Source organism: Chlamydotis macqueenii, chromosome 11, assembly GCF_036417535.1.
Source record: "Chlamydotis macqueenii isolate bChlMac1 chromosome 11, bChlMac1.mat, whole genome shotgun sequence".
NCBI classification, from domain to species: domain Eukaryota; kingdom Metazoa; phylum Chordata; class Aves; order Otidiformes; family Otididae; genus Chlamydotis; species Chlamydotis macqueenii.
This window is the reverse complement of record NC_141566.1, coordinates 1861808-1879219: the sequence shown is the minus strand read 5'-3', so window position 1 is coordinate 1879219 and position 17412 is coordinate 1861808. Positions and strand designations below refer to the sequence as shown.

Genomic DNA, 17412 nt, shown 5'->3' with positions numbered 1-17412 from the left:
CTCGTCAATCAGCACCCACCGGCGCCTGCCCTCTGCCCTTTCCCTGTGTATTCTTTTTATTTTCCTCCCTAAATTCAATTAGAGATGATCAGGAGCTTTTCCCCCCAGAGAAGTGCTGGGCTGGTGGCCTCTCCCCGTGACAATCCCGCTCTGCTTGTTGTTGGAGGTGGCCTCAGCTGCTGCCTTTGTCCCTCATCGTCCCCAGGACAGGGAGGTCACACCAGTGGGACGTCTGTCAGGGACAGAGCAGGGACGGAGCAGCCCCAAACCCCCCTTCACCTTCTCCCCCAGCTCCTATTTTGGGCAAAACTCACCAAAGCTGCAGCCAACATCAGCCTTCCCTGGTGACGTGGTGGAACCTCCTCGACCAAAAGGCCCTCGTTTAAACCCAACGGGAAAGCCGCAGCCTCACCCCGCTGCACCGTGGCTTCCTGCGCCCCAGCTCCATCCGACCGGGGGAAAGCCTTTCCCTGATGTTCCCAGCTGGAATGCAGCAGCTGGTCAGGAAGCAAGGCTACGGGTGCAGCCGCTGCCCCGCCAATCCCTGCGACAGCGCCCGGCGTCTCCTCCAGCTCCGACAGCAAACAGCCCTGGAGCAGGTGAAGAAAAGATGCGTTAACGCAAACCCGCTGCCTACTGCAGAGCCCCTCCGCCACCTTTCCTACACCCTGCGTACAGCAAACTGGTCTCTACACCTCCCCACCGCACCCTTGGTCCCAGCTCCCGCCTGTTAGAGGCACCGAGCGTAACGAGGGGCGACCTGGGTGAGCTGGCCATGGTCTGTTGGGAAGGCGCCCCGAAGCTTGTCATCGGCCACAGGCGTCATCGGCGCGGTGAGAGCGTGGACGGCGGCTGCGCCCAGCCTGGCACGGGGCCGTTTCCCCGACAGCCGACGCTCGCCCGCATCGGGTGGTCCAGGAGCAAAACCAGCAGCCGCGACACAGCCTGTTTGCATCTAAAAGCGAAATACTGAAGGAGTCAGGCTTGGAGCGGGAAAGTCCTCCGAGGCATGATGGCACGGGCAGTGGAGAGGGAGCTTTGAGCGGAGTTTTACACGAAAAGTCACAATTTCCAGAGAGGATGCTCCCGCTGAGGAGGTTCGGGGCAGCGCAAGGCCAGGTTGCTCGCAAGCCACGAGCCCTGCGGCAGAGGTTTGCCCTTCCCTCCAGCCCCACGGCCGGCCGGGAGTCTCTGACGGCCGGAGTTGGAAAGGGCAGAGCCTCCCCAGGGCCTCGCAGCCGGGGCTCCCTCTGCGCCGCTCCGGGCTCGTTAATGTAGCAGCTCGTCAGGCGCTACAGATAATTACAGCTCTTTACAAATTCACCTTCTGCCCGAGGAAGGGCGGGAGGGGAAGCTGGACTCTTCTGCCAAGCCTTGCGCTGCATTTTGGAACCTTGCAAGGTAGGAGGGAGGGAAAAGAAAAAGATTAAATCAAGCATAAAATAAGCATGAAAAAAAATACAAGTGAAATACGACGTTCTCTAAAAATCTGAAGTTTATTCATTAGAACTCAGTGAAAGGAACATTCATTTTTAAACACAATCAATACATTGAAAAGTTTAAAGGACTAGTAGCAATGAGACCAGAAACAAAAAGAAAAAAACTCCAAAATTTCAGACAAGTTGGTCACCTGGGAGAGCCGCCTCCGCTCCCGGCCCGCAGCGGGACGCAGAGGGGAAGCACGGGGCGAGCTGGGACAGGGGTGAATTATTTTATTTTTCAGAACTGGGAGGCTTTTCAGGGTTTAATTTATCACTTCACCCAAAGGCAGCGGCTAGGGCGACTCGACACCGGCCAGAAGAGCAGGCAGCCCGGGCTGGAAAGGAGGGAGCCGCAAAACCGGGGGGCAGAGGGAATGTGAGATGCGGCGCGGGTCTGAGCACCCCAGGAATGTTTGCCGAGCGTCCCGCCCATCCAGTCCCGTGCCGGGAACAGGGGCAAACCCACAAAAAAAAAAAAAAAAAAAAAAAAAAAAGCACTGTAGCACTGTTAGGGGAAGAGCTATTTAATTAAAAGACATTAAAATGCAGAGCCACATTTCGTAGCAGCAATCGCCATCTCTGCTGGCGTTGGCGGAGGGGAAGGAAGGGGAAAAAAATTGCTTTTGGCTGAAATCTTTTAGCTTTTCAGCATTTGATTTTCGTTCACTGTTTGGCATTGTTCTTGCCTGCTCAGCTCATCACCGTGGCCGTGCAGAGCAGGTACTTCAGCCCTTGCACCCCGTGCAGGGTCGCGGACTCCGCAGGGGCAAAATCCTACAGAGGCAAGCCAACAAAGCAGCAGATCCACTCAACCCAAGAAAAAACCAAAAGCGAGAAGAGCCACGTTAACCACTGCTGGGCCTCAGCTTACCAGAAGCTCTCCTTGCGTTTCTCATCCCAAAATTCAAGGCAGTGTTACTCCAGGAAGATGCTTTGCTGAGGAGAAGGCAGAAAGCCCCGCTCACGCCGTGCGTTCCCCAGGATTATTTAAAGAGCAATCCTGAGTCACGGAGCAGCGATGCTGCCTGCGCAAGGGCCAAAGCCCGGCTCCCAGTCTGGCCCGGAGGGAAAAAGGGGAGAAGAAATTTGTCACAGGTTTCAAGAGCATCGCCACGCACCAGCCAACAGCATCGCCTGCCCGGGGATTTAGGAAAAGCCCCACTTTTTGGGTAAAATAACTTAAGCACACAGAAGGGAAAGCCCCAACTCAAATCTAGTTTAACAGACAGTCAACAATACTTCAGGGAGAATTCACCAAAGCCCACAAATTGACTGAAACCAAAGCTTAAAAAAAGAAATCCTAACGGACAAGCGTGACAAAGCAGTAGGAAAACAAAGACGTCTCAGCGGCGTCTGCGAGGAGCGAGCGCGTGTACGGCGACGGAGCGGCTGCGGGTCTCAGCTGGCCCCGGCGGCGAAGCGGGACAGGACGTGAGGGGAGGACAGGAGGCGCGAGGGGGGCTCCTCGCGTCGCACGGGCGGCAGCAGCAGTCATTGCCTTTCCTCGGCGGGAAGGGTGAACCGCACCGCTCGGAAAGACAAGGCGCAGAGTGAAAGAACAGTCCATAGAATTTCCCCGTGAATATAAAATGCAAAACTATACAAAAATAGATAAAATTGACCATTTTCTCACGTGTATAAAAACAAAGGAACAAACGAACAACTCCCGCAGTCCCCAACGCAACACAGAGTTACTTGGTACGCTGACCCAAACGGCGGCTTCACCACAAACAGCCCAAATTAATCGCATCCAGGTGAGCTTCCCCTAACGTCTTGGCAAGACAATCTGCTCTTCCTGACCTATTTCTGGTTCAGAAGCCCTTTTTCGCTCTCCAATTTGAGTTCCTCAGGTAAGGCAGTGTTTGACTAACGGCTGGATCCAGATCAGGACCAGAAGATCTGGTCCTGTCTATCCCGGGACAGACGGGTATTTTGGGAAGAGCAGTACCTCAGGCAGTAAAATCCAATCTCTCTACGGCAGTGATAATTTACCGGCTGGGTTGAAAATTCTTATTTCTTTGGGTTAATGGGGCAGATTGCGCCAATAATCCAGCAAATTGGCTCCAAAAATGCTTTTAGAAACTCATTTTAAATCAACAGATACTTGCTTCATTTAGCTCACATCAAATTAAGAGGAGAAACCTTTGGTGCACAGTCAGGTTATCAAGTCTTGGCTGTATTGCTTTCGCACATTCGAGCCCGGGAGCTGTTTTCGCTAAGCCTTCCCGTTACGTACCTACAAACACAAAGAATTATTCCTAGAGACATGCATTTGCAACTGAACATTCATTTTAGCACCGAGACGCTTCCACACCTCACCAAGACTTTGGCAAAGGCTGCACCGGGTCTAAGCAGAACGCTATGCAAAACCCCCCCAGGCTGCGAGATGCCTTTGGTGACACGCTGAAATGAAATAGAAATTTAAAAAAATCAGTGAGGGGCTGCTGCTCCGGCCAAGCAGCCGGAGCTGTGAACGCCCATCTGCGCGACAGCGTCCCCGGCGTCGCCGGCAGGATTTGCTCCTGGTTTTTCTTTTTTTTTCGAGTGGGAGCGGCAGCAAAAGCAAGGTTTGTCCCACGAAATCCCCTCCGGTTGCACAGAAGGACGGGAGGGAAAAGCCACAGCACGGCGGGTTCCTGCAGGAACTGCAGCAGTGCTGGTAGGAAAACACTGAAAAATTCCTGTTTTTAAGCGCATGGATACACAGATGGGTCCACTCCAGGCTCAGCAGTCCGTTCAGGAAGGAAAAAAACCACATAAATAAGTCGAACTGCGGGCAGTTCCCCACTCCTTCACAGATACACAAGGGCAGGGCACTATGGAGTCTCTTCCCAAAAAGAAATATCGGGACCACATTTTGCCTGGGGGAAAAAAAAACCCCAAACCCAGAACAGCTCCCTGTGCCAGGAAATACAGCGATACCAGGAGGCTGCTGACGTCTCCAACCGGAGCCACGTCCGTAAGGAGTTGGCAGGAAAAGCGGGGTAGGGCTGGGCAGAGCCGCCCCCCACCCCGCACTTCGCTCCGGAGATGGGAGAAACCTCTGAGCTTTCCAGTTTGGGATTTTTTTTTTTTTAATGCTACAAACTCTGCTGCAAAGAAAAGCAGAAAACGGGCAACTCAAGGGAGGAAACAAAAATCATCATCGGTAAAGGAATTAAAATCGGAATACAGAGCTCGGACGGGAGGAAGAGGCTTTGTCAGTCACGGAGAGGGAGGTTTGGTTTCGAGACGAGCGTGTTGAGATCACGGAGGACACAGGAGACGTCTTGGGGCGCAATGGCCTGGAACAGACGCTTCCAGGAGCTCGCAGGACCTCCTCAGATGGAGTCTGTCTCCTCAGCTCCCGTCCCTCCTCCACACTCCTTCAAAGAGGAAAAAGAACTCCAAAACCTGCAGCAACCTCCAGCTTTTGTGTTCCCTCCAGCCAGGAGGAAGAAGTCGTGAAGCCTAATTTAGGCTGCGGTACATCCCGTATTCCAACGAACAGAATACTTGCCTCCTATGAGTTTATGCAAAGAAAACAACCGTAAAATAATTAAAAACAACCCACAAAACTTCCTTTTGAAGAAAGTAACAGCATCTGCAACTTCACAGCCACAGGCACGATGCAAATTTAGCTTATTTCAAAGACCTTGTCCGCGCGCCCGTGGCCCGGGAGAGGCGAGGCGCATGGGACAAAGCACGGGAAAGGCTTCCGCCGGGAACGACGCGCTGTGAAGACAGATGGTGACAGAGAAGGGACCGGCACTTTGTTCCAAACAGGGACACCATCAACAGCTCACCTCTGTGAGTGCGGTTATTTTAGAGCAAATTAAAACCTGGAAAATATCAGCACGCACACGAAAGCTCCTGCTTTCCTCTGGGGCAAGGGGAAAGAAAATAAATAAATACAAACGTTACTGCAAAGTTCCCCTTTCGGCTGACTCGCCTCCCATCCTCGCTCTGGAAATAACCGGCGTCCTTCCTCCCAGCCTCCCCAAACCGAGACCGAGGTGGAAGACATTCAAAGTGAGCCTGAACCGCAACATTTCACCAAGAAGAGGAAGAAAAAACCCAGTTTCTCTCCAAAGTTTCCCCAAGGCTCGCTCCCCCAGCTGCAATCCTGCCGAAAAACCCCAAACCTGCCACGCTAGCAAAGGGTCTGTCCCAGCTTTTAATCTAGCAGCAACGCGAGCGTGCGCCGGGGCTGCCGCTGCGCTTGGCGTGCGAGAGCGTGGCGCTGGAAAACGAGGAAGTGTCTCGGTGTTAACGTGCGAATCCCGGCGGCGGCTCCGAACCCCGCCGGAGCAACCGCAGCGGTGAGACCACGTACCGCGGCTGGAGAGGCTCCTTATCAGCCTAGGTCTAAATCAAGGTCACTCACAAATCCCTCGCTAACGTCTATTTTCTCCCTCTTACAAAGCTTTCACGCCCTCCCCGAGCAGCTATTTGGCTTCGGCGACATTCACTGCAGCGCTCCGGCAGCCGGCGGGCAGCGCGTGGCCGGGGGCGACTCTGCTTTTCAGGGGCTCTCCGCAGCGCTCTGGGCTTTTTCCGGTGTCGGCGCCGCCGTTGGGATGCTGCGGCACGCCCTGGGCGATGCCGACGGGTTTGCACTTGGTGCGTTTCTCCGGGGAGCAAGCAAAAGTAAAGCTCGGGGGCAGCTCGGGCTGCGTTTCTCCCACGGGTACGACGCGGGGCAGCTTGCTGGCTGCGATTTCTCCCTGGTACCTGTAGGGTCCGGCCGCCTCCCAGGACGGCAGAGGTAAATTGGAGGGCCTGAGCGGGTGCCTGTTCAGCTCCGGCTCCTGGGGCCGCCTGTCCGGCGTCTCTCTGGCGACATTCCGGGAAAGAGACAGGAAAGGGGACGTGGTGTCCAGCTGCCCCGGTGGCTCCCAGGCACTCTCCATCGCGGCGGCCGGAGCGAAAGCCCAGTGCTGCATCCCCCCGGCGGCTGCGTGGGTGTCGTGCTGGAGGTGCTGCGAGCCCGGCCAGCTCAACCCACCATCGGGCGCCAGCAGCTCGCCCTCCTCCTTGCTCCTGCTCCTCCTTGCTCCACCCGAGTCCTTTTTGCCACCCTCTCGCTTCGCCCAGAGCCGGCACGGCCGAGGGCCGCCCTTGGCAACCTGCGAGTCGGCAAGCTCGAACTCCAGGCTCTCCGTGTCCAGCGACCGGCTCCTCCGGTCGACGGAGAGCGGCACTGGCATGGAGGGGCTCAGCCCGTGGAGGCGCAGGTGGCGGGGCAGGCTGGCCACCCCCCAGTTGCAGCTCTGGAAGGAGCCCAGGGGGTACCCCGGGGACATTCTTTCGTCACATTCGGCCAACGACTCTTTCCGTCCGTAGCCGTCGTCAAAGGCCTCGGCAATGTCCTCGCCGGCGTTCATCTCGGGATGCTGCTCGCACTCCCCTTCTCCTTCCTGCTCCACATCGACCACGTCGAAGGTGACCATGGTGGGGAGGGCAGGGAGGTTCTGGGTGAAGGAAGAGCCGGAGGCCGAGCTCCCCAGACTTTCGGACAGGCTGGAGAAGAGGGTCCCGCTGCTGGCAAACTCCACCAGCGCCTGCGAGAAGCTCACAGCGTGCTCGGGCTCGCCTTCGCTGCCCGCCCGGGCCTTGCCGCTGGTGGTCTCCACTCCGCTGCCGCACTCGTGCTCTGGGAGGCTGCAGCCAGGGAACAGCCCTGCTTTGGCCGGGGTGACGCCACCGTGGATGGAGCCCCCAAACAAGCCACAATCCGGGTCCGAGTCGAACCCCAGGTTGTTCTTTGTGAGCTGAATAAGGCAACTTCCCTGGGCTTTTTGGCTGTTGTAACAGTTCTCTGGACACAGAGTCCCTGGAAAATCCCTCCACTCTGGATTTTCAGCTCTAGCCACTGAAACCTCGCTATTCACAGCCCTGTTTGGGGCGTGCGAGGCCACCTGCTCACTACCAAGGCCACTCTGACTCTTGCCAATCGAGTTGGCTGCTCTCGTTTTACATTCAACGCACTGCTGTTCCCGGGGACGCTGCTCCTTGCTGGGAACATCAAGCCGTTTCAAGACCGGTTCCCTGTGCAGCTCCCAGTACAGCAGCTCTTTCTGAATGGCCGCCAGCCGCTCTTCTTCCGTTTCCATCACCCCTCTTTTCTGGTCCATCACCTGGATCAGGTTCTTCTCGGCAGGGAGGCAGAAGTCCAAGATGTAGCTGAAGATCACCGGGCCTGAGACTTTGCTCTCAAACAGGGATTCCTCCCCGTGAGAGGGACTCATCAGCGCGTCAAACTCATAAAGTGCATCGCCGCTGTAGCTGTCTCTGGGAAGACTGTCCTTCTTGATCTCACCGAGCCCATCTCCGCCTTCGTCCTCCGGTCCCGGCGTGGTGGAGTCGTAGTAACCCTCGTCGCTATTCGGGGCGGACTCTTGCTGGTCACTCTGCGGCGTCAGGAGGTCAACACCATCCATCGCATCGCCCATGTAGGGGTGGGCTTCCGCATTGCGCGAGGCACGTGTCTCCAACTTGCTGCTCAACACCTGGGCTCCGTAGCTCCTGTCCCCTGCCATGTGGCTGTTCCATATCTGGTGGAGGTACTCCTCTGCCTCCTCAGGGATGGCCATCTCCTCCCCACCACCCTGGTAGGTGACCAGGCAGGAGCTCCGTTTAGCGGCGTCTCTGCTGCGCTCCACAGAGATGGTGCTCTCAGCGATGTCGGGCTCAGCGATGTCGTCTCCGCACCCCGTGAGGGAATCGAAGCTCTTCAGGGATGTGGCGTCTCCTAAGATGAGACTTAGCAGGTCCCCAGAGTGCAGGCAGGGAGGGTCGTTGTCCATGAAGTCTGGGTGAAAGTCCGGCAGGAGATTGCCATAATCGAACTCCGCGCAGACAACAGCGTCAGCCTCTGTTTTCGCATCCAGAACGTCCCTCTTCCCCGGCACCACCACCGCGCTGCCCTCAGAGCCGCCCTCATCGGCTGCGAGACAGCCAGGCTCGGCAGCCTCACCGCAGTTGGCCGCTGTGCCGAGCGAGCGGTCATCCTCTGAGCTGCCGGAGCAGGCCGCGGCAGGGGGGACAGGTCCCCGGCCCCCTCCCTCCGCGGCCCCCCAGCTCTCTGCTCCGGCAGCAGGAGCTTTCCCGGCCTCCTCCGGATCCCCGGGCCACTCGGGGAACTCTGCTTTCTCGCTCTCGGCAACCTTGCTCTTGCGGTGACGCCGGATGCTGTTAAAAAACCCTTTCAGGCCTTTTTTGGGTCTGGGAAAGGAGGATTTATCTCCGTTGGGCTTTTTCTCACAGCCTTCGATGCTCCCAGGTGGAGAGCTGTCCTGCTGGCTGAAGTCAAACTTGGCGCTGGTCTCCACGGCCAAGTGAGCGCTTTGGGAGCTTGGCAAAGGGCAAGGATGCGAGTCCCTGCCCGCCTCCGAAGGGCTTTCCAGCGGCGCCCCGCCGCCCTTGTCATACACAGCACCGCTGAGCCCGTCGTGGGTCTTACACTTACTGAGGCCCTTTTTAGAGGCGACCTTCCCCTGGCCTTTGCTCCTGCCTCCGAAGAAGCTGGGCAGTGTACAGATGCTCCTCTTCCCGCCGAACAGCTTGAAAGCCGTTTTCTTCAGCTTGCCGGGGGGCGGCTGAGGCGGCTGCGGCTCTGCAGTCGCCATGGAGGTGTTGCCCCACTCAGGCAGCCGGTCTCCGTTCTCCTCCCGCCGCTGGTCGCTTCCCTCCCGCTGCCCGCAGAGCGCCAACTGCGACCTGGTCCGGGCAGGCTCCTCCGCGCAGCCCGTTTCCATGGCAGCTGGTCAGTTTGGGTGCATCTAGCTGGAAACGGTGACTTTGGTCGCAGGGTCCTCGTCTGGGCGCAGAGATGGAAGCATGGCAGCTGATCTAAAGCAAAGAGAAAGGGGAGAGAGGTGAGGAGATGGCAGCGGACAGTGCAAAGCCAGAGGCCTAGGTGTCAGGAAGCTGAGAGCTTCGTCGCCAGCTGGAACTGGAGATGGAAAAGCCTCCGACAGCCGCTTGGCTCCCTCCACTCCTTAAAGCCAGGCATGAAAACATCGCGATGCTTAAACTTATCGGTTTGTAAGTGCAGGAAAATCACGTGTCTCCATCTGGCAGCGTCCCCGCTGCCCAGGGATGGGCAGGTCCAACCCCTGAGCCACCTCGCTCCAACCCCTGTGGATCCCCAGCCTTCCTGCCACCGGGGCGATGAGGTTTGGTTATCAGCCGCCTTGGAGCTGGGAAACACAGGCTGCTCCGGCGGGGAGAGGGACCAGCACCTGCCAAACCCCACGCCCAGCTCTCCCAGACCTAGCGCCGGGCTACAGGGATGTTTTAACAGAAAGCAAAACCAAGACACAGCCCTTATGCTAAGCACGTGTCAGGAAGAAAGTAATTTACTGTACTTTTTTTTTTTTAGGTTATTTCAGTTGGTTTTAAAATAATCTGTCCAGCAAGAAAGAATTGCGTTAAATATCCGCTATGAACCACCCTGATCAGACAACCTTAGAAACAGCGAGGTAGGTTTTAAATTTGATCCTGGGTTGATGTCACTAACAGGAGAACTAAAATAATAACGTTTCTTTTGCAGAGGTGAGGCTGGAGAAAGTAAACGCAACAAAAATTGTAATGCGCTGCATAACGCTCAAGGCTTAGCTCTTACTGGCGTGAGGCTGGTGAAGCTTCCCGTGGCGTTTAGCCAGACATCTCGAATTAAAACTACACCCAAACGATGGCCTCTAGCGCCCGCAACCCGACAGCAAACCCGCAATTTACTCTCTTCCCTCAAGTCTGGGGAAGATCACGGCGTTGCTCTGTAATTAACGACAGCCCCTGGTATTCACCCGCCCCGCTCAGACCAGCGGCTGGGGCACAGTCAGCAGGTAAACCCTGCTTCCCACCAACAAACCGGGCTTTTCCAGGTCTGCCCAAGAGCCCTTCTGGAGTCCTGGGTGCCTCCAAAGCCTCTCTGGAGCTTCTCTGCAGAGATCTGGTCAGACAGGCCCAAAAGAAATCACACACATTTCATCCGTACACACAGAGTGCTTAAAACGTTGTGGGGGGGAGTGAAACGAAACAGAAACAAGGTTTCAAAAATTCCATTTGAAAATTATTTTGCTGTGTCTCCACGTCAGCACCGGCATCAATGGACACTACTGCGGCCACACAGCTATTTATAAACGCTCGAGAAATAAAGTCACCAAGGGCAAACACCACCATCGATAAAATAGGAAAACAGCGTTCTAGAAAAACCACCACAATGATAAAAGGCAGCATTTCATCTACGCTCAGCTTCCTGGGGTAGTCAAGGCCAGATTTGGGTACACTGGGGGAAGAGAGCAGTCCAGTTTTTGGCCCTAGAGACGGGCATGAGTTGGGCACGTCCAGATGGCTGAGAGGAGCTGGTGGCCCTCGTAAGAGACCCCGTGGCTCGGGTCCTCCTGAGCTACAGTGCCCCTGCGAGAGCAAAGGCACCGACAATCACAGAATTCCAGGATGGTTTGGGTGGCTTCTTCAAAGCCCACCCAGTCCAAACCCCTGCCAGGAGCAGGGACATCTCCAACCAGATCAGGGTGCTCAGAGCCCCGGCCAACCTGGCCTGGGATGTTTTCAGGGATGGGGTATCCACAGCTTCTCTGGGCAACCTGGGACACTGCTCCACCACCCTCAGCGTAAAAAAATTCTTCCTTATGTCCAGTCTGAATCTGCCTCCCTCTATTTTAAAACCATTACCCCTCGTCCTGTCACCCCAGGCCCTGCTGAAGAGTCTCTCCCCACATTTCCTGCAGCCCCCTTTGGGCACTGGGAGCCGCTCTCAGGTCTCCCCGGAGCCTCCTCTGCTCCAGGCTGAACAGCCCCAGCTCTCCCAGCCTGGCCTCACAGCAGAGCTGCTCCAGCCCCCTGATCATCTCTGTGGCCTCCTCTGGACCGTCTCCACCAGCTCCACGTCCTTCTGCTGTTGGGGGCTCCACAGCTGGACGCAGCGCTGCAGGGGGGTCTCACCAGAGCGGAGCAGAGGGGCAGGACCCCCCCCCAACTGCTGCCCACGCTGCCGGGGACGCACCCGGGCCGCGGCTGGGCTTCTCCTCCACCCGCACCCCCACGTCCTGCTCCGCGGGGCCGCTCCCCGCCCGGCCCGGCCCGGCCCGGCCCCGCACGCCGGCCCCGAGGGGCGGGTCCAAACCCCCGCCCCATCCCCGCCACTCGCGTTCCCCGCCGCGCTCTCCAAACTTCGGCCGAGGACGCGCGGCCCCGGCAGCCGGAAGGGGAGGGCAGGCCCCGGCCCGCACCCACCGCCCCGGCAAACCGCCACCGCCCCGCCCCGCCCCGGCCCGGCAGCACAGGCCCCCGCTGCCCGGCCCCGCTCCCCGCCACTCACCGGCTGCGCGGGGCGCGGAGCGGGGCGGGCAGGGCGGGGCGCGGTGCGGGAGCGCGGCCCGGGCCGCCCGGCCCAGCCCAGCCCAGGCCGCGGCGAGGGGCGGCCGGGGCAGCGGGTCCGCCCGGCGCGGCCAGCAGGGGCGGGGCCGCCGTCACGGCCGGGGCGGGGCTTCTGTGACGGAGTGGGCGTGGCTCACGTGACGTCAGGGCGGGCGGGCTGCGAGGCGGGGGCGCGGGTGGGCGCGGGGCACGCGGCGGCGCCAGGCGGGACAGGGCGTGGCAGGGCCGCGGGCCGCGCGCGGAGGGGCCGGGCCAGCCGCCGATTTTCGGGAATTTCACAAGAACGCGCAGTCAGCCCGTGGCCGGGGGTGGGTAAACCATACCCCCCCGAGCCCAAAATTCAAGGAACTGGTTTAAAAACTAAGGGCAGCGAGCTGGAACCACTCCTTTGGGGTCATCCCTCCTAAAATGAGATTTTTTTTTTCCCCCAGCCCCATTTCCCAGCCACCGCCGCAGCCTTCCCCCCACGCTGCGCCCAGGCTCACGCGCACCCCCCGGAGCCGCCCCACAGCCGAATTAACAGATTCTATCCGCGCTGCAAAAACGGGGCGCAGCCGGAAACGCCCTGGCCGCAGCGTTTCCCCGTGTCCCTTCCAGACGATGCCGGCTCTTCCCCTTAAAGGATACTTCACCAAACGGGTCACCGTAGTTCCTTAGGAAGAGTAGCAACATTTTTAATTAAAAATAAAAAACCTGCTCGGTCACAAAAGACACCTTGGCCACGAGCCACCTTCTGAGGCGAGGAAGAGAAGGTTTAAAGTCGGAGGTTTCCTCTGTTTCCCCCCTCCTTCCGCCACCCTCTTTCCTCACACTTTTTTTGAGAGATGCCTCGTAAGCAAAAAAAAAAAAAAAATTACTTCGACCACAAATTGACAGCCGTTTCGCACTGCGCGGATGTCAGAGCGGCTTCCAGCGTGGGTGCTGGGTGTCTCCGGAGCGGGGCTGCGCCTCAGGGCCGGTGGCGGAGGTAGTCTGCCAGGGCTGCGGGGATCTCCAGCCGGCCCAGGGCGCGTGGGTGGCCAGCCTGCTTCAGGAGGCGTCTGAGCGCCAGCCGGGACTGAGACATCAGGGACCTGGGATGAGCTGCGTGAGGAGAGAAGAGACGGTCACCTTCACGACGCACAGCCCCGCTCCCCTCCGATAACCGCGGTTTTCCTGGATGGCGGCAGCACAGGAGAGCTGACGCTGAGCAGCAGAAAGGAGAGGGACGGCCAGAAGCAGCCTTTAACCCAACACATTGATATTAGGTGTAAAACCCGCAGGCTCCAGACCGGCACTGATAAGACCCTCGGTGAAAGCAGCTTCTTTAGCAAGCGCGTAGCCTGCCTCCAGCTGCGGCCAGCAATGGAAATGTGGGATAGCGGGTGGATATTTATTAGAAACAAGCCCTCCCGTGATGCTCTCCTCCAAATCCCAGCAGTTTGCGTCAGGAGTTTCCTGCAGGAGCACGTGGATCCAAGCCATCAGGTGATGGACTTATTCTCCAGAAACTCGTGATGTCCTCCTCCTGCTGTGCTCAGTCTTGGAGACTCGGTTGTGGTTTTTTTTGGCCAGAACACAGCAATCATTGGAGGAGAGGGAGAAATAAGAGTAAAAGAGCAATAATACTCAAGAGTTTAAGACTAGAGAGACCCATGGAGTCAAGGGATGCTGCAAAGGGCGTCGAAGCTTGTAGGAAAGCCCGGGTACGTTTTGCAAAGCAGAGGTAAAGGGACGGGAAATCTGAGGCAATTTGCACCCAAATGAGTAAAATTAGTGCTCGTTTCCAGCCCTGGGGCCACGCACACGGATTACCTCTCGCCTGCAGCAGCAGCTCCAGGCCCTCGCTGCGGGGTAGCGTCTCATCTGTCGTGACACGGGGCAAGTACACGTTGGCTCCAAAGTCAACGAGCAGCTCGATGAACTCTCTCCTGCAGCCGTGCCTCAGGCAGGTTTCCAGCAGAGTCTTGGGCTCCTTGATCTGGGCGATCACCCTCTCCTCGGTGCAGTTATAGTCGGGGTCAGCGCCATAAAGCAACAGCATCTTAAAGCACTCCAGATGCCCGTACACGGCGGCGAGGTAGAGGGGACCAGAACAAGCCACCGAGTTGGCAGCCCACTCGGGCAACCTCGCTTGAACATTGGTTTCCGCGCCGTGGTCCAGGAGCTGCCGCAAGATGTCCGCGTTCCCATCCCTCGCGGCGATGAGCAGCGGCGAGCAGTTGTTGTAGATGCTGCCGGCGGGGCTGGCCCCCGCGTCCAGGAGGACCTTCACACATTCCCGGTGGCCGTTGCTGACCGCCATGAAGAGCGGGGTTTGAGCCTTCACATCCAGGCTGTCCACCTCCGCCCCGTGGGCCAAGAGGACCTTCACGCTCCGGAGCCGGCCCCACGTGGCGGCCAGGCGCAGTGGGGTGCTGGGTACGCCCCAGCCGCTCTTGCAGTTGATGAACCTCTTGTACCTGTCTTGGGACAAGAGGTTATCTAGGGTTTGGTAGTCATCCTCAGATACCGCTCGGTTCAGCTCCTCGCTTTCTCCGTTGTCTTCTTCATCTTCTTTGGGCTGGAGCATGGAGAACATTTTTGTGATATCCATCAGGCTCATCTTTTTTCGGTCTGTCTCCCAGGTATCGCTTTCATCATACAAGGTGAAGCCAAAGATCTACAGGAGAGCAAAAGCAGCACCACCACTGGGTTAGAACCAGCTCCACCAATACCATCTGTTTATTATTTTATACACAATTTAAGGAATATTCTCAAGAAAGACCCCAAATAACACCATATTACAATGCTTCTGACATGTAATGATTACGAGGCCCTGCCACCACAGGTGAGGAAATCCATGCTGGTGAAGGGCTAAGGCAAAGACGGAGATCACTGCTGTAGCACGTACGTGGGCCACCTCCCCTTAAAGTTTTCTGACCAAGAACGTGCTGAGATAATTGAATGTGGTGTTGGAGTTCAAGCACTGCACGGGGGAGCTCACAGGCTTTTCCTTTGTTTTTTAAAATCTGTGTCATGCTGTACTGCTCGCCTCTGGGGTGGTACAGGGTATGGGACTACTCATGGGATACTCAGACCTTGAGCTCAGGAGGGCTGAGGCTGAAGGCTGTGGCCACAGGCTCTCGCAAGGACTCTGCGCTGCAGTGGCAGATGAAGCCCAAATGATGATTTTCCCCAAATCCTCAGAAATCACCCCATCCAGCTGTTCCGTGTGGGAGCTTCTGCATGAAAAGCACTTTGGGAAAACAGCAGGAACAAACTCCGCTCCTCTCTCCTGCCTACTTGAGCCCGAGGAGCACGTGTGCAAGAAAGGTCTTGGATTTTTATAGTGGAGGTACGGGGTGGGAGGAAGGTGAGAGGACGCTGAGCCGATCACACCAGAACTGGGACTGCACCCCGACGTGTTTGCCGGGTGCTTGGCGCAGGATCTGGCCTCGCCACAGCCAAGCAGCAGCAGGGAAGAGGAATGCGATGCCCTGGCCGGCACCTGAGCAGCTGGGAAAGGCCGGGTAGGGCAGAGGAATTTCTCGCCAGCCGCAGCCCCGTAGCCTCTCGGATTTCCTCGGAGAAAGGCGGCAGTGGCAGACCTCAGTCTCCCAAAGCGGCTCCTCCGATCCTCCCTTGGAGCAGGCAAGGAGCTGCACCGAGCAATTAGCCTCTCTCTGCAAACGAGCCTGATGGCAAGGAGGCAGCCGTGGGAAGCGCGTCCCACATCCGCCTGCGGCAGCGAGACGTGCAAGCTCGGAGGAACCCCCCGCGCGAGGCCACCCGCGCAGCTCCGCGTCCTGGTTAGGTAGAGCGAGTGTGGTGGGCAGCGAGCGACAGCAATGCTCTGCTGTGCCTCCACCTGTTACACCAACCCAGGCAGTTTATGTAGAAATATGTGAAATAACAACATCACTGTTCTTCATTAGACACGCTGATAGATAATGAGCCTGGGAGCTTTGGAACCCCCCACCCCCATGGCTAATGGGGTGGGGGTTTATTGCAGATTTGATTCCAAAAGAAGGCCCAGTTATGTTCCCAAGGGAAATGGTCTGGAAAAGTGAAAAATGAGCTGTAACATTTCCCAAACACACAAATAAGCATCTCCAAACAGACATTACTGTGACAGCGTAAGCACTCACGTGGGGAGCTCACAGATGTTCCTCAGCCAGAAGAGCCCAAACCAGAGCTGCCACCTCTTGAGCCGAAGGAACCTGTCCTTGCATCTGCAGACCCCCCCCCAAAAAAGAGGTTGTGACTGGAGGTAAAGGTGACAGAGAACACACTCACACTTCTACAATCGGTTACCGAGTTACCTTCAATCGTCCGATGCTGCCCCGGAGCCATTGTGCTGCTGCCTTACCTTGGGGAGGTAGGTGATGCTCACAGCCAGGGCGGGCGAGGCAGCAGCTGTCCCACGGCCAGATCTCCCTCAATTTAAACAAAAAGAAAAAAACAAAAAAAAAAGGAAAAAAAAAGGAAAAACAGAGAGAGGATCTTGCTGCGTTGGGGATGGACGTCTGTTCTGTGCGACCGGAACGACGCAGGCTGTCAGGCTCACAGCTGAAATGCCATCCCAGGGAGACAGGCTGGGGCGCTGGGGCTAATTTTAGCCCCTCAGGGGTTTTATCTTACCACTTCCATTCTTGGAAAGTTCCCCCTGGGTAAATATAGAGAGGGGCAGCGAGGTGGGGGGGGGCTGGGACAGGTGCTGGAGGCTGCTTGACCCATCTGAGCAGACACAAAGGCGTTCGCTTCACCATTCCCTTGCAGAAATCGCAGGGTACCAGGCGGTTTGAGTTCCCTTGGTTGCTGCCGGTCACCCCAGTGCATTCCCCCCTACCCCCCTCCTCACCGCCCTTTCCACGTTCGGAGCCACACAAATGGCCGTTCGCAACACCCAGAGTTGTTTCTTAAACACAGGAAGGACGAAAGTCACCAAAGTCGGTCCAGATTTCTCACCCGAGCTGCTCCTTAGGCTTCCCTCCCCACCACACCTGCCAGACAAACCAGTGCCTTGGCTTCATAAAATTAACCAGCACATAGCAAGGCAGGGAACTTCAGAGGCAAACGAGACAAGGGGAGCAGTGCTTGGGCTGTCTTATCAAAAGCTGTCAGCTGGTAAGTGCAATCGTATTTTATCCAGATCCCTTTAAACCTTTTCCAAACTTTTCGGCGGTGCAGCAGGAGCAGTCTGACAGTTTGAGGTGGTGTTATCAGCCGTGCTAGATAACGAGAGGGGAACCATGTTATTCAGCAGAAAGATCTCTGCTTTCGCAAGAAGGAAAAGCGGAGGGCTCTGCAAAACATTTACGATGCCCCCGCCGCCAGCACCGCTCTCACAGGTTGTAGTCACACTGTGAAAAGCACGGAGAGCAGGAAAAAGTTCAATATCGATTGGTTTCAGACTTCTGGCTTCCTCATAGCTTCACTCTCTCCAGAAATAGATTGTTATTTCAAAAAGGTCGATTTCCCAAAGTCAACACCACAAATGGAATTATCGAGGAGGAGAAATGGGGATAAACACTGGAGCAAAAGCGAGGAGCTCAGGGTTCACTGAGCGTCAAGGAGCTGCAACCAC

At 57.1% G+C, this 17412-nt stretch overlaps 2 protein-coding genes across 2 annotated transcripts; both read right to left on the bottom strand.

The window, feature by feature from the left end:
* Positions 1 to 1477: 1477 nt before the first annotated feature.
* AMER1 (APC membrane recruitment protein 1) lies at positions 1478 to 11915 on the bottom strand. Its single transcript, XM_086756474.1, has 2 exons — positions 11806 to 11915; positions 1478 to 9314 (listed from the first exon to the last, which is right to left on the bottom strand). The coding sequence occupies exon 2, from the start codon at positions 9218 to 9220 to the stop codon at positions 5909 to 5911; it is 3312 nt and encodes a 1103-aa protein (XP_086612600.1). The 5' UTR covers positions 9221 to 9314; positions 11806 to 11915; the 3' UTR covers positions 1478 to 5908.
* A 598-nt stretch (positions 11916 to 12513) lies between these two features.
* ASB12 (ankyrin repeat and SOCS box containing 12) lies at positions 12514 to 14448 on the bottom strand. Its single transcript, XM_010120727.2, has 2 exons — positions 13659 to 14448; positions 12514 to 12947 (listed from the first exon to the last, which is right to left on the bottom strand). Exons 1-2 carry the CDS (start codon positions 14446 to 14448, stop codon positions 12814 to 12816), a joined length of 924 nt encoding a protein of 307 aa, XP_010119029.2. The 3' UTR covers positions 12514 to 12813.
* Between the last annotated feature and the right edge of the window lie 2964 nt (positions 14449 to 17412).

What these genes read in the sequence shown, in the direction of transcription:
- AMER1 (XM_086756474.1), bottom strand. Translation starts at nt 9,220, where the DNA reads ATGGAAACGGGCTGCGCGGAGGAGCCTGCCCGGACCAGGTCGCAGTTG.
- ASB12 (XM_010120727.2), bottom strand. Translation starts at nt 14,448, where the DNA reads ATGAGCCTGATGGATATCACAAAAATGTTCTCCATGCTCCAGCCCAAA. An exon ending in GCTGCTGCTGCAGGCGAGAG is followed by an intron (nt 12,948 to 13,658) that starts GTAATCCGTGTG and finishes CTCCTCACGCAG; the next exon opens with CTCATCCCAGGTCCCTGATG.